General features: G+C 43.6%; 1 protein-coding gene across 1 annotated transcript; it reads right to left on the reverse strand.

The window, feature by feature from the left end:
* Nucleotides 1–1,816: 1,816 nt before the first annotated feature.
* LOC148209305 (protein decapping 5-like) lies at nt 1,817–8,537 on the reverse strand. The gene is made up of 8 exons (XM_088117869.1): nt 8,108–8,537; nt 5,356–5,456; nt 4,627–4,698; nt 3,584–4,537; nt 3,131–3,196; nt 2,514–2,714; nt 2,291–2,404; nt 1,817–2,215 (listed from the first exon to the last, which is right to left on the reverse strand). The coding sequence occupies exons 1-8, from the start codon at nt 8,253–8,255 to the stop codon at nt 2,069–2,071; spliced, it is 1,803 nt and encodes a 600-aa protein (XP_087973995.1). The 5' UTR covers nt 8,256–8,537; the 3' UTR covers nt 1,817–2,068.
* Nucleotides 8,538–16,243: the final 7,706 nt, after the last annotated feature.

Raw genomic sequence — 16,243 nt, forward strand, 5'->3', positions numbered from 1 at the left:
AAACCATCTAAGGCCATCTTTAGTTTTGAATGGAAATTTTCGGGAGTCAATTTTTTCATTATCTTGATTGTACAATTTTGGTTACCTACTTTTTTACTTATTAATATTATGGTGTAAAAATGTTTATTTTTATCGATATATTTTTTAATTTGGTTCATTTTTAATTTATATGTATTTAAAAATATTCATTTTAGTTTTTATACTTTTCAAAAGTGATCATTTTAATTCATTTCTTACAAAATTTTACATATAATATGAACTTTTTAATATAAAATAATGTTTACATTTTAAGAAATATATTGATTTAAGTTGTTAAAATTGTGATAGAAAATAATGAGATTAAGAACAAAATTAAAGGACCAAAATATACATTTTGAAAATTCAGGGACTAAAATCAACCAAAATTGAAAGTACAGGATCAAAACAAACATTTTGAAACTACAAACGTGCTAAAATAATATTTTAACCTATAATTAAATAGTAGTAGCAACCTCAAACTTAGTAACTTTATTCTGTAAATCTCATTTATCTCCAACACACTCATCAATTCCATTATTATTCTTTATCACGTGGACTCACACATTTATTATCATTATTTTGCTACTTTTATCATTTATTAATGAGACTCATAACTCTTTTAGTAAACTATTTTATAGTTTGATTATTTATTTTTTGTTACCGTGCTAATTATTTTTAAGAGAAATTTAAACAAAATTTTATTAGTTGATGTAAATTTATTATAAATTTATATTTGATTTTTTAATCTTACTTATTATTAATTAATATCGATAACATTTTTAAAATATAATTCATTGTTATTAAATAATATTTGATATTAATATAACAAAATTTAATAATATTTGATATTAAATTACAATTGTTCTAATAAGAACCTATTTGAGTTTATGTGATTTTATTTTAATTATTCATTATTTAATAATATTAAATAAAATTAATAAAAAAAGTTTACTATCAATAATATAGTAAAAAATAAAATAAATTTACTACTAGTATAATTAAAAAAAATCATTGGCACAATAATATATTCGTTATTAGTAATCAAGAGAATGATATAAAAGTAATTTTGATATATCTAACTCCAATTCTGATTCTAGACAGTTTTAATAAATATTTGTATTTTTCCTTCAATTTCAGCCAAATATGGACTAAAATTGCTGAAAATCGCAACAAGAAATAACACATACACTTGTGCCCATTTCACAGATCAACTTATTGCATCAACATTTTGATTTCTACCCACCTTCACCGCTGAGGAGAATGACCAATTTAAATGAACAAAGGAAGCAGACCCAAACTCAATATTCTAAGAAAAATCAGAGCTCAGAAAGGGTTGGATTTTGACAAAATACACGGGTCTCCAAATACAAGAGATTCTGTGTAATAGGAATCACATAGAGAGAAATTCGTGTGATTGTAACAATTTTTTACATTGTAAATTTTTCTTTGCGGATCGTGATTTTTTCTCCAGTTTTAAAATTTTTCACATTAATTAGTGTTAATTTATTTTATTACTTTCTTTAAAAATTTCAATTATTTTTTTGCTTATTTTTACGGTAGGAGTAGAAGATTTTTTCCCATCAGAAAGTACATTAATTGATCGTTTGCTTGGATTAATTGAAAATTTATTTCCCTAAAATGAACTTTTACAATATAACAATAGGAGGCAGAAGTTAAAAAAAAAAAAAGAAAAAATAATAAATAATGATTTCACCTGTCAGGCTGATAGCCATTAGCAAAGTGTGGAATAAGAGGCAGGTTCACAGTTAATTACAGAAGAGGAAAAAAATACCAAGGATGACTTGAAGAACTAGAACTCCTTTAGTACATTTTATGGGTTAGAGAGCCTACAACCAAATGCAATTACGTCTGCACCTTTATAACAAAGAAAAAGCACAAAAGAGAGCCTCTGATATAAAAAGAGAGAACCCAATATTCTACTGTTTATTTTCTGCACAAACAGTATAAAATGCAAAAAGAAAGTCATAGCAGATCCTTCAGATATTTAGCTGCTCTCATCAGTCTAACACTCAACCATAATCAGGGCCACCTACGGATTGTAATTATTCATATACCGCCCCCGACCCCTTCCAACATGGCCATACCCTCTACCATAATAACCACCACCACGACGACCACCACGTCCATAGGCATAACCACCACGGCCACCTCGGTATCTTGAAAAATCTCCAAATGTCTGCATCCACAAACATCCAAATACAATTTAAAAACAGCTCTAAAACAAACAAATTGACCAACTTAAACAACATACCTCAGTGTCCAACTTGACTTGCTCAAGGTATCTGGGCCTCCTTCCATTCTGTGCTTCATTATCAGCAGCATTGCACGAGAGAGTATCAAAGAAGTCATCCTTATTATATACAGGCTGTAGACACGAAGTGAATCAGTTTTATGCATATGTGGGCAGGGAAACAAACATTTCTTCAAGACACCAATTAATATTGCTTCAAAGTGTGAGGCATAGCAAATAAGACCTTGATCTCTAACTTTGACGATTCACCTTCATCTTCATCGTGGACTTCATCTTCGTCACTGTACTTTTCATCCCCACCGTTGTACTTTGGATGAGATTTGGTATTCTTACCAAGATGACCCCAGACTTCATCCTTGTTAAATTTCTCATTCATTGCCATGAAGTCAAAATCTTCTGTGAATTTTTCTGTTTGATGCGAGTTCTGCACAAATAAAATCACAGAATATTGTGTTCTTTAGGAATAGGCAAATAATCTCATGCGTGCAGATTAAATCCATTCAATCTGTCTAACGAACAAAAAATTCAATTGACAATACATTAACATGCTTGTCTCACTAATCAAACTAAGGTAATTTTAATTTGGCCCCGTTATTAACCTCATAAAATTTTTAAATCTTATTTGGTTTCAAATTTGCATAAAGTTGCACCAAATCAAGCCTATACATTGAGGATAACTGGAGGCGCAGACAAGAAAACACGATACATACCACATATCTTTTCAGTGCTTAATCTAGTTCGATGCACCAAATCTTCAGGGATCATGACCCTCACCACATAATTGACAGCAGAGGTATTCCTACTATTTATAATAGACCTAATTTAAGAAGTACACATTACCCCATATCGTCTTCCTCTACCGCGTCCCCTGTAGATGTGCCGAGTTTGTGAAGTTGGACCATTTGGCTGGAAAAAATAAAAGTTGTTAGAATGTCAGAATCCTTCGTAGCATGAAAAATACATTAGGCAGATAAATACAGTGATCTTTGTACATGAGTCAATGACAAATATGCACATCACTCAATCTTCTAGTCATAAGCAATGGTAATCAGCTTTTAATGAGATCATAACTGCCTCAGGAACAGATAATGCATATTTACACTTTTTTTGAACAAATGCATATTTACACTTGATATCTGAAAGGCCTGAATGTCAGAGCACCAAAAATACAAGGCCTGATTATATATTCTTTAACCAAGGACATTTGACTATATTGTCACCGTACGTGCACCCCAAAAGTTAAACAAGGTTTCATGAGTATGCTTAGGCCACAGAGAAAGATAGAGAGAGTACCTTCTGAACAGCTCGTGAAGATACGGGTAATGGTAATAATGGTGGCTGAGTATCTGCCAGAACTGGAACAGTTTGTTCGGCTGCTAATGAGGAAGATGCTTGAATTACTTCCACGTCCTTTTGAGCTGTTTGCAAAGACAGAGATGAAGAAACTGCAGTAGTTTGCAACAACTGGCCCGGAGTCACAAGGGTAGGTCCTGGTGCACTTGTGTGAACAGAATTTGATGTTCCAACGACAGAGGATGTAGATTGGGATACAGTTTGATAAGATAATGCTGGACCAGAAATTGCAGTAGCTTTGTTAGTAGTTGGAGGCACAACAGGATTGACATCTGAACTTGTAGTCAAAGGAGAGAGCGAAGGCAAATTGGTATTTAAGGGAGTTTGAGGAAGGGCAGAATTTACTGTCTTGTTGGACATTGAGCTTGATGAAATCTCAGAGTTCTGTGGAACAGACAGGATAGATGGAAGTGTTGAAGATACAATTATTGGTGGTATTGCTGTGGAGGATAAACTAGGAGTATTAGGATTGGCAGAGAACAAAGAAGATGAAACTTCTAAAAGATTTGGTGCACCAGTAGGTAAAGAAGCAGTGGGTAAAGAAGCATTAAGATTAGCATATTGCACTGGTTGCTGCAAAGAAGACGGCAATGACAGCCCAGGCGGTGGACGAAGTAATGATTGTTGATGCATGTGAGGAAGTCCATTAGGGGGGCCATAATATCCTTGCCAGTACATTGGCAAAGCAAGTCCACCACCACTTGGATTTGGAGGTGGTGGCGAAGGAGAAGCTCCCCAAGACCCTACATTTCCTCCAGGTTGATACAAAGGCAGTCCACCCTGGAAATTAGATCCAGGAATTCCCATTTGCATGGCTTGAGAATTAATGTCTGGCAAAGGCCCACTAACAGGAGGCAAGCTTGAAGAAGTCGTTACTGGGCGAGGATAGTGAGACTGCATGAGAAATTTCACACAAATACATTGTAAGTTCACCTACGCTTTCTGCATAATAAATTGTGGTGGGGGGTGTACTAATCTTTTACCTGAATAATAGCTGGATCATTGTTTATCAAGGATGTAGTCTGAACAGGTGGAGAAGATTTCACCTGTAGATCCTGCACAAAGAGCAAACGAGATAAAACTAATTACAAACATAGTCTCAGTGCATGCCAATCCTCACAGGTTAAGAAAAAAGTACATGATAATAAGTATAAACATAGTGGTGAGTTAAATAAAAGCTCCATCACATCAGAAACTATAGATCAGCCAATGTAGGTGTCCTCTCTTAGACTGCAACATCATGACGACATGACTTATCTGTACTACAGCCTACAGGGTTATTATAATACAAAAGCTGACAATGTACTATTGTCAAAAAATAGTGCAATATAACATTAAAAATAAAATAAGAAAAGAGTGATATAATCTTCAAATATAATTTTAAAACCAATAAATAAATAAATATATATATATATATATACATACATACATACATACATACATACATATATCTATCTCTTCCTTTCTTCTTCGTCTTCTTCTTTTTATTTTAAAGAAACAGAATTTCATTAGTGTAATGTTACAAAAGAGAAATAAAAGATATTTTGAAAGCATTGAATAATAATCAGATATAGAAGCTATGTTATAAAATGTCAAGTATGCTACAAGGTTCATTGGTATCCACACCAAGGATACATTAATGTCACATAGTAATCCTAAAATTTAGCATACTGCCACTACCACGTTATGCTTAATATCTATATCAATGTTACCTTGATATCACTTCCACGGAACAAGATGTATTCAAAAACTTTGTCACTTGGTGGGACTTGTTGCCCATCCTTCTTTCTCCCTTCTGTTCCAAAAGACCGTACTGAAGAAAGAAATATAAGGATATATTAGCATCAATTCGCCTGGCACCTTGAAAATGGCTTAATATGCATCACTATGTTATCATGTATAAAATGATGAGAATTTAAGCAACTGTTTGTCACCCTAATGGAAACAATAACTTCTCAAAACATGAGGAAACGGGGTCAGTAATTGATAAATTTTCATGTCAAAACCTACCTGAAACCCAACCTATCACTTCACAATTATGGGCCAATAATTAGTGTCAATACATCATACAATACCTACCTTAACTCACTAAGCAGTTCACCATGATGCACAATGTAATTTTCCAAACAGCGTGTCATCAAATTTCTGATGCTGATTTTTAAGCACCAAAAGATTTTATTCATTCAATTCAGCAAACGTTCAGTTTTTCTCCCTTCCTCTTCTTTTTTTCTTTTTCCTTTTTTGGTGGGGATGGGTGGGAGGGAGCTAATACCAACGTTTATCTTTTTTCAGATAAGAGAAATGTAATACCAATATAAGACGAATGACACAATCTTCAAGATCTCTAGGAGCCACTAAGATAATCCTATAATGCCTCTCAAGCCAAATTTCCCAAGCAGATAGTGAGGAAAACATTTTCTCAAAGCTCCTTTGCCTCTGTTCCTAGAGGGATGTCCATATAACAATTTCTCCATACAACCCAAAATGTTGTTGGACAACCACTAGAAAATACCAAAAGTTCCAAAGGAGCTTCTGTCAAGTAAATGCCAACAAATGATATTAACTCTCCTACAGACTTCCACACGTTTCACAACAATTAGGGGAGAGAGAGAGGGAACCATTAAAGGGTGTCTATTTCTAGACCAAATCAGTCGTATTGACTCCTTCCAAAATCCAGAACAAGAGAGAGCCATAATATGGAGAGTCATACTTAGCGGATAATTAGTTAGACTATCATTCCCAAAACTAACTCTTTCCCCATTGCCAACCTCACGAGAAAATAAGAGTACCATCTTTGATTTACATTATATTTATACCCCAATATTCCATGTACTTCTTTGCTGAGGTTTCTTTAAGCCCAGGTGGATCAGCCTCTTGTATCTCTCCATAATGTGCTGGTTATACAGAATGCCGAGAGAGTCCCTTTGACTCTTTCCACCGCAAACCTCCACACCAATTTGGAAGTCAAGGCAATGTTCTTCTACTTCAAGTTCCCAATTCCAGATCCCCCTTCCTCTTGCAAGCTAGTGATTTTAGCCGATTTACAAGGTGACCACATCCTTCGTGATATTCGCCAGTCCAAATAGAAATTACCTTAATCATTTGCCCAGCTGCTTAATGACTTTGCAATCAAAAGATCAGAATAAACAAAGGAGGATACTAGCTGGGCAAGATTGATCAAAGTTGATACAACTCCAAACATAAATGTCAAATGTTCCATTTTTCCATTCTACTTTTAAGTTTTGACCCTTTCCCTGACAATATCCTGAAAAACAACGAGGAAGGATTGACTCAGAAGGGCATTCCCAAATAAGAAAGAGGCTAGACTCCTCAAGTATAACCCCATATATATGCACCAAAGCAAAATGGAACCATCAACATGTTAAAGATGATTAAGCAGAACAATGTTCTTCCCCACTTAGGCTCTCTTAACCAAACCCCCGTTTCTAGCAGATGGCTTAGAGCATCAACAATAGTCAGAAAAAGAAGAGGAGAATGTCTCCTTGTCTGATCCTAACTCTAGCCCTCTAGGTTTGCCTAACTCAAAATTTAGTCTGAGAGATACATCTCAGGATTTAACTATACCATTTCTACTCAAACTCCTTTCTGTACCAAACTGCAGGAAGAAAGTCTGAGTCCACTATGTCATGTGCCTGGTATAAATCCATTTATGAAACTGATAGGGTGGAAATCCTCCAAACTAACAACTATCAATCTAAAATCATCATAAAACTGATCTGCTGGCTACTGTTTTTACTCTATTGCCAAAAAACAACTATTCACCGTAGCAAGAAATGAACCACATCTATGATAAGTAATTCCATGATTCCATCATTAAGACTCAAAAACCCTGCAATGTAAAGCATTAGATATCTTCCACTTCAAAAGCCTTGAATCATTTGGTAATCGTGAGTAGCACTTGATATGCAATCCCAATCCCGGTTTACAAACCAAGTTTCAGCAACCAAAGAATAAAAAAAATGGTATAGCAGGTTAATACACAACATTACACAGTAAACACGAATATGAGAAAGGGGAAACCAAAGCGATACTACCAGCGGCAAACTCAACAGGAAATCCAGTTTCACAATTGCAGGAAGCCAATTATCAGCCGTGATGTGGTTACAGTTGTCAAGGTCGTGACACAGTAGAAATATATTCAGTAAATTTAAATCTTATTGCAGTAAATCACACAAGGGCCAGCAACAAAACGAGACAGATTAAAGTATTAGCCGGTCAAACCGATACCACTTCGTAGTTTCTCCCTACTAATAGTGAAAAGAATAAAATTTCACACTCAGAAACCAAACCTAAGAATTATCGGGAACTTTACCGATCTAAAAAAAGACATCAGGGTCGGTAAAGTAAGGGGGATTGAATCCAACGAAAAACAAATCAAACCCCCGCACAAGAAAGAAAAACAAAAGGAAAAGATTAGAAGCTGTAAAGGGGGCGGGGCGTTACCATTTCTGAGTCCGATACTGGACTCTTCGGTGTTGATGTTGTAAAGAACGCCTTCGTATCTAATCTCACTCTTGGAAGTTAAGCTTATCAAGCTTCCTATGTAGGAATCGGCCGCGGAACTGGATCTGGAACCACTCTCGGAAGCCATGACCTCCGACCCAGAAACAAATCTGAAGGAAAAAGAGAGTAGGGTTTTGGTTGGAGATCGGGAATGTGGGGTTCTGTTGTCAGCCGAAAGCGGTAGGAGATTGAAGGAAAGTGGTTCTGCGCCTGCGGTGCGTTTTATGCAGAACCATTCATTCGCGCCTACAGAAAACTATCTAAGAAAGAAACTGCTCCGATAACGCAATTTCAGTTCAACCAGCGGCGCGCGAGTTCTTGTTTCGTTTCGCTCATTTGGGCTTACGCTTACCAATATTTTTACTCTGATCATCTGAACATTATAATTATTTACAATAAATTAAATTGATTTTAAATACTTCAGGTTTCCATATTAATCATCGCGATAATTATTTTATGATAATGAAACTCGACTAATCCGTTACTTCTTTTTCTCTGTTTGATTAATAAATCTACTCACTTAACTAGTTCACCATTCAAATCAATCGTATTGAAAATCAAAGAAGAATGAGAATCATCGAGATGGGGATTCATTTGCTACATAAATTATTTCATAATGAGATGGTCCAATTTGCAAAGTTATTGATATATGTTTGGGGAAGAAAATACCCTGGACACGTGGAGGACCCTTATTGGTGCTCCAAGATGACTCATGAGTCATGCCCAGCTCGAACCGCCAAGATCACCACCACTCGCGTTGACAGATGCTAAGTATGAGGGCCGAGGTGAACCTGGCCGAGGTCCGACCTACCGGGAAGCTCGGTGGGGGCCGATATGAACTACTGTCAGCGGCGTGATTATCGGGTGTAACCGTCGGTCCCGAGATTTACCGGGTGTAACCGACGGCCCCGAGATTACCGGGTGAAACCGTCGCGAGAGTAGTGGGACTACCACCCATAAGTAGAGGGTCTCACTCCACGATCAGGTAGGATGATTTCTGACCTCGAACTAAATTGGGAATTCGACCTATACTGACTTGATCGTCGGAGTGCTCACCTTTTTGTGCAGGTCCGCCCAAGTATTCAGATCGGTCCGGAGGCCGAGTTCGAGCTGCAACCAGAAGTACACTGTTGTGCATATCCTTGCATAAACATTTGGCGCCGTCTGTGGGGAACGACAATCTCAGTCATCCCAATTCTTTTAAACCAACACGCGAGCGAACATGGTTCAACCAGCGAACTCGACCAATACGACAGATCGAAGGACTCTAGCTGCCAGCGATGCCCACCAGAGGGAGGTCGGAGCAGCAGCGGTAGAGGGGCAAGGTCACGACGGCCTAGCAACGGAACCCCTCCGCAGGTCGGCGCGGATCACCGCGCCAGCCCTACCGCCTGCGCACCCGAGGACGTCCAAGGCCACCCGTGGCCGAGGTGGGACCTCTAAGAAGGGCGCCCGGGGTCCAGCCCCGGCTCCAACAAGCGAGAATTTTGATGCGCTCCAGAAAGAGATGGAGACAATGCGCACACAAATGCGCTCCATGGAGGAAATGTATAACGAAATGATGCTAGATGCAGGCGCAGGGTCCCGATCTGAAAATCGAGTGACGCGCGTGGACGTACGCGAGCAAAGGGGTTCCCACCTCGGCCCAGCCGAGGAGGAACGTCCCGAAGACAACGAGAGCGAGGGGTACACTCGCCAGAGGGGAGACCTCCGTGAGCATCTCAACAGAAAGAGAGGCTCGTCTCTCCGAAAAGGGCAGTCACCATCCCGCTCACACAGGAGCTCCAACCAGCAGGCTGAATCCTCTCACAATCCCGTAGGGATAATCACAAGGGAGGAGTTCGACCAGCTGAGGGGCGAGCTCGATGCTCAGGTGGAGGCCTTAAAGGCCAAATGTGAGCAGAAAGACGATTCACTGAACGATGGCGACTTGGGAGAATCGTCTTTCACCTCGGACGTTTTGGAAGCACCAATCCCTCCGAAGTTCAAAGCTCCTACCGTGAAGCCTTATGATGGGTCGAAGGACCCCAAGGACTATGTTGAGGTCTTTGAAGGCCTCATGGACTTCCACGCGGCATCAGACGCAATCAAATGCCGCGCCTTTCAGATCGCGCTTACTGGCAGCGCGCGATTGTGGTATCGGAGACTGCCAGCCAGGTCGATCTCGACCTACTCTCAGCTGAGAAGGGAGTTCCTCGCCCAGTTCTCTTCTCGGCAATATGGCAAAAAGACAGAGACTCATCTCGCCACCATCAGGCAGAAGGAGGGTGGGACACTGCGGGAATATGTCACCAGATTCCAGGAGGAGCAGTTGAAGGTTGCACACTGCTCCGATGACTCGGCCATGTGCTATTTCCTCACCGGTCTAGCCGACGAAGCCCTCACGGTGAAACTTGGGGAGAAGGCCCCGACTACCTTCGCCGAGGTGCTTCAGAAGGCGAAGAAAGTCATCGATGGACAGGAGCTCCTCCGAACCAAAACCGGCCGACCGGATCGAAAGATCGGCCGGGGTAGAAGTGGAAAAGATGTAGAAAGGGCAGATCCCAAGTCCAAGGACAAGGGATCCTTTTCCAGCGGCCGAGCTGAGTATCGAAGGGCGGAGAGCGGACCTACCAAGAGCCGACCTTACGAACGCTTCACCCCGACCACGATTCCAATTTCCGAGATCCTAACGAACATCGAGGAGTCTGGAATGGAAAAACTACTCAAGCGTCCTGAGAAACTTCGGGGAGCCCCGGAGAGGCGCAGCAAGGACAAGTATTGCCGCTTCCATCGGGAGCACGGCCACAACACGTCGGACTGCTGGGAGTTAAAGCGCCAAATTGAGGATCTAATTCAAGATGGCTACTTCAAGAAGTTTGTGGGAAAGCCCAGGACCAGCTCAGCAGAGAAAAAGGAAGAGCGAAAGCGTTCAAGGACGCCACCCCGGCGCACCGACCGACCTGCGGTCATCAATACCATTTTTGGAGGGCCAAGCGGAGGTCAGTCCGGACATAAAAGAAAGGAGTTAGCCCGTGCAGCCAGGCGCGAGGTTTGCATCATCAGGGAGCAGGGGCCGACCTGCCCAATCACCTTCGACGGTGCCGACTCGGAGGAGGTCCACCTGCCCCACAATGATGCACGTGTGATTGCTCCCTTGATTGATCATGTGGTGGTCAGGAGAGTGCTGGTAGACGGGGGCGCATCCGCCAACATCCTGTCCTTACCGACCTACCTCGCCTTGGGATGGACGAGGTCGCAATTGAAGAGAAGCCCGACACCGCTGGTTGGGTTCTCTGGAGAATCGGTCATCCCCGAGGGTTGCATCGACTTGCCGGTCACGCTGGGGCAGGATCGAACTCGGGTCACTCAAATGGCCGAGTTCGTGGTAATTGACGGTAGATCGGTCTATAACGCCATCTTTGGGAGACCCATCATCCACTCATTTCGGGCCATTCCCTCAACACTTCATCAAGTTTTGAAGTATCCCACCCCCAATGGCGTGGGCACGGTCCGAGGAGAACAGACCGCTTCGAGGGAGTGTTATGCCTCCGCACTCAAAGGTTCATCGGTTTGCGCCCTCGAAACTCTCGCCGGTGGGGATGGGACGCTCGAGTTCGAGGCCGACCTGCCGAGGAAAGAGTTTGCCGCACCCACTGAGGAGCTCGAGCTTGTTCCTCTGCTTAGTCCCGAGAAGCAGGTAAGCATAGGAACCAAGCTGGGGGCCACCGACAGAGAGGAGCTAATCCACTTCCTCAGATCTAACTCGGACGTCTTTGCGTGGTCCCATGAGGACATGCCTGACATTGACCCGCGAATTATGACGCATCGCCTCAGCATAGATCCATCATTCCGACCTGTGAAACAAAAGAGAAGACCTATAAACAAGGAGATGAGTGATGTAATTGTTGAGGAAGTTAACAAGCTTTTGAAAGCTGAATACATAATAGAAATTTCGTATCCCGAGTGGCTCTCCAATGTTGTATTAGTTAAAAAATCTAACGGCAAGTGGAGAATGTGCGTAGATTTTACGAACTTAAATAAGGCATGCCCGAAAGATTGCTTCCCACTGCCGAGGATTGATCAGCTCGTGGACGCCACAGCCGGGCACGAACTGCTCACCTTCATGGACGCCTACTCTGGGTACAACCAAATTAAGATGCATGTCCCAGATGAAGGTCATACCGCTTTCATAACAGACCAAGGTCTGTAATGCTACAAGGTCATGCCCTTCGGGTTAAAGAACACAGGAGCGACCTACCAGAGAATGGTGAACAAAATGTTCGCCAAGCAGATCGGCCGGAATATGGAAGTGTATGTGGATGACATGCTTGTCAAGAGCAAGCAGTCTAAGTCGCATCTCTCCGATCTGACCGAAGCCTTCGAGGTTCTGAGGGCATATCAAATGAAGCTCAACCCCGCTAAGTGTGCCTTTGGAGTCTCTTCGGGAAAATTCCTCGGCTTCATGGTGAATAACCGGGGAATCGAGGCCAACCCCGAAAAGGTTAAAACCGTGACCGAGATGGAGGCACCGAAGACGCTGAAGCAGCTTCAGTGTCTCAGCGGCAGGATTGCGGCCCTGAGCCGGTTTTTTTCAAGATCCACAGATAAGTGCCTTCCTTTCTTCAAAATCCTACGAAAGAAAGGGCCGTTTGAATGGACAGCGGAGTGCGAGCAAGCGTTTCAGCAATTGAAGAGCTACCTCTGTTCGGCACCTTTACTCGCCAAGCCCATGCCGGGGGACAAGCTCCAATTGTACTTAGCAGTGTCTGACAGTGCCGTCAGCTTGGTCCTAATCAGGCAAGAGGAAGCGCGGCAAAACCCGGTCTACTACACAAGCAAGGCTATGACCGAAGCCGAGACTAGATACCCTCGGATGGAGAAGTTGGCTCTCGCTTTGGTCACCTCGGCCCGACGGCTCAGACCATACTTCCAAGCCCATACGGTGGTGGTGCTCACTAATTTGCCCCTAAAAAGCATCTTCCATAAGCCGGAAGCTTCTGGACGCCTAATGAAGTGGGCGATAGAGCTAAGTGAGTACGACATCCAGTTCGAACCCAGAACTGCGTTGAAAGGACAAGCAACGGCAGATTTCATAGCCGAGCTCACACCACCTTCCGAGCTGAGCGAGTCCGACCTACCTTGGACAGTCTATGTCGACGGATCCTCCAATGAGAAGGGGTGCGGAGCCGGGGTCCTCTTGCTCGGACCAGGGGGCGAGCGATTTGAGTATGCTTTGCGGTTCGGCTTCCAGACTTCCAACAACGAGGCCGAGTATGAAGCATTTATTGCCGGCCTACGAATCGCTAGAGCATTGGGGGCCTCTTGTGTTAAGGTCTTCAGTGACTCCCAGCTGGTTGTGAGCCAGATCAAGGACGAGTACCAAGCCAAAGACACTCGAATGGAGAAGTATTTGGGCAAGGTCAGATCGTACCTCGCCCAGTTTCGAACTTACGAAGTAAGACGAATTCCGCGAACAGAAAATTCTAATGCTGACGCCTTGGCCAAGTTAGCATCGGCGTACGAGACCGACCTGGCCAGGTCGGTCCCCGTCGAGATCTTAGATAATCCTTCGATCTTAGAGCCAGATCTGATGGAGATCGGCGCTCCAGAATCCTCATGGATGGACCCGATCGCGGACTTCATTAGGGGCAACTCACCACAAGACCCCAAGGAGCGCAGAAAGTTGGCAAGGCGGGCAGCTCGGTTCGTGGTCCGAGATGGGGCATTGTACCGACGTGGCTTTTCCCTGCCCCTCTTGAGATGCCTAACCCCTGAAGAGGGCCTGTACGTCCTCAGAGAGATCCACGAAGGAGTGTGCGGCAATCACTCAGGCGCCCGGTCGCTGTCAGCCAAAGTAATCCGACAAGGATACTATTGGCCGACCCTCAGCCAGGACGCCAAGAAGTTCGTTAGAACTTGCGACAATTGCCAACGCTACGGAACCATAATCCACCAACCTCCCGAGCTGCTCACCCCCATCTCGGCCCCGTGGCCATTCGCGCAGTGGGGGGTAGATATCATTGGTCCTTTTCCTTTGGGCAAAGGCCAGACCAAGTTCGCTGTGGTTGCTGTGGATTACTTCACAAAGTGGGCCGAGGCCGAGGCGCTCTCCCACATAACGGAATCTAGAGTCACGTCCTTCGTATGGACGAATATCATATGTCGCTTTGGTATACCGCAGGCCATAGTGACAGACAATGGGAAGCAGTTTGACAACGCCAAGTTCAAAGACTTTTGCAGCAAACTTGGCATAAGTCATCTTAGCTCGTCCCCCGCACATCCGCAAGCAAATGGGCAGGTGGAGGCAGTCAACAAGATCATCAAGCGAGGAATCAAACTTAGACTGGACTCCAAGAAAGGCAGGTGGGCCGAGGAGCTACCAGAGGTTCTATGGTCGTACCGAACCACCCAACGAGAGTCGACGGGCGAGACCCCGTTCTCCCTGGCCTTCGGCTCCGAAGCTGTAGTCCCGGTTGAGATCGGCATGCCATCTGACAGAGTAGAGCATTACGAACCTACGACAAATGAGGAAGAGCTGCTCCTCAACCTCGACTTGTTGGAAGAAAGAAGAGCAATGGCCCAGCTACGCCTGGCGGAATATCAGAGCAGAATGGCCCGACATTACAACGCCCGCGTTCGACCTCGGACCTTTCAGGTCGGACATCTGGTCTTAAGGCGGGTCCAAACCCATGTGGGTGCTCTTGATCCGACCTGGGAGAGCCCGTTTGAGGTCAAGGGCATCGTCCGACCTGGGACGTACATACTGGCCGATCTGAGAGGAGACGTCCTCGCGCACCCGTGGAACGTGGAGCACCTGAAGCGTTATTATCCTTGAAATGCCAAAAGGATTTTCCATGAATCTGTAAAGACTGTTCCAAAAGAATTATGATCAGAATAAATGTGATGATTTAATTTCATGCTTCCGAGTTCGACCAGAAATTAAATGGGGGCCACGGACTCCCACGCGATGACATTCCAGCAGTTGGTTCAAATTCAATCCTCCGAAGCCTAAGGGTACGAGGTGCGATGTCAAAACCACTGACGAGCTTAAAACTCAAACCTTCAAGGCAAAGGGGCGATGTGAAAAGTTCAAAATGATCAAGCCTCCGAACTTGAGGGTGCGAGGTGCGATATGAAGAATAGCTACGGACTTAGGATTTTAGCCTTTTAACCTTTTTTAAGTTAAGGGTGCGATGTTAAAAATCCAGAGTTGGTGCAATGCATTGAACATTAAGAGATTCAAACTCAAACTTTCAACTATTTTAAGTTAAAGGCGCGACCTCAGAAGTAAGAGGTGCGAGGTGACACTGGCTGCAGTTCAAAGAAAAGCAAAGAAAGGAAAGATGTCGCCAACAACAAAGTAAAATTGAACAAAGCTTCTTCATTAATGGAGAGCAGAGCCAAGGCTTATAGACCTTGCAGCTCTGCCCTGACACTTACAAACAAAAAAAAGAGAAGAAAGACAGCGAAAAGCCTCCTGAAGGATGGTCGCCTAAGAGCCTGCTTGAGGAGCGCCCTCTTGAGCGGTGCCGACCTGATCCTCTTCGAGGTCGGAGTAGTCAGAGTCCAGATCTCTGACGTACTTATCCACCAACGCTTGGGGGCCAGGGGTGCCGCCAGGCCCAGACGCCCACTTCTCGACATACCTCCTTTTCAGACCGCTGAGATCGATCTGAAGGTCAGACATGTCGGAAGCAATGCCCTTCATGAGGAACTTGAAGCCCGCGTCAAAGAAGTCCTTGGCAAATCCATCGAAGTCAGGATGCTGCCTAAACGATTCCTCCAGTAGGACTCCATTGTTGAGGCGCTCCTTCGCCGTCTCCAGCTCGGCAGTCGCATGCTCCAGCTCCTTATCCTTCGCTTCAAGCGCCTGGAGCATGTCGTCCTTCTCCTTCAGGAGCTGGAACTTCTCCTTCTCCAAGCCCCTGGTGATGGCGTGGGCAGCTCGGAGTTGGGCCTTGCGCCTGTCCTCTTCCTTCTTCAGCAGCTCGGCCTGGGACTCCACCTCGGCCTTCAAAATCTACACCTCAGAGTGAGCCTTCAGCAGCTCATCCTTCATGGTGGAGGAAGCAGCCTCCAGGGCAGCAGAGAACT

Source organism: Momordica charantia (genome assembly GCF_013281855.1).
Source record: "Momordica charantia cultivar OHB3-1 chromosome 9 unlocalized genomic scaffold, Mcharantia_2.0 BLBB01000009.1, whole genome shotgun sequence".
In the NCBI taxonomy this organism is placed as follows: Eukaryota; Viridiplantae; Streptophyta; class Magnoliopsida; order Cucurbitales; family Cucurbitaceae; genus Momordica; species Momordica charantia.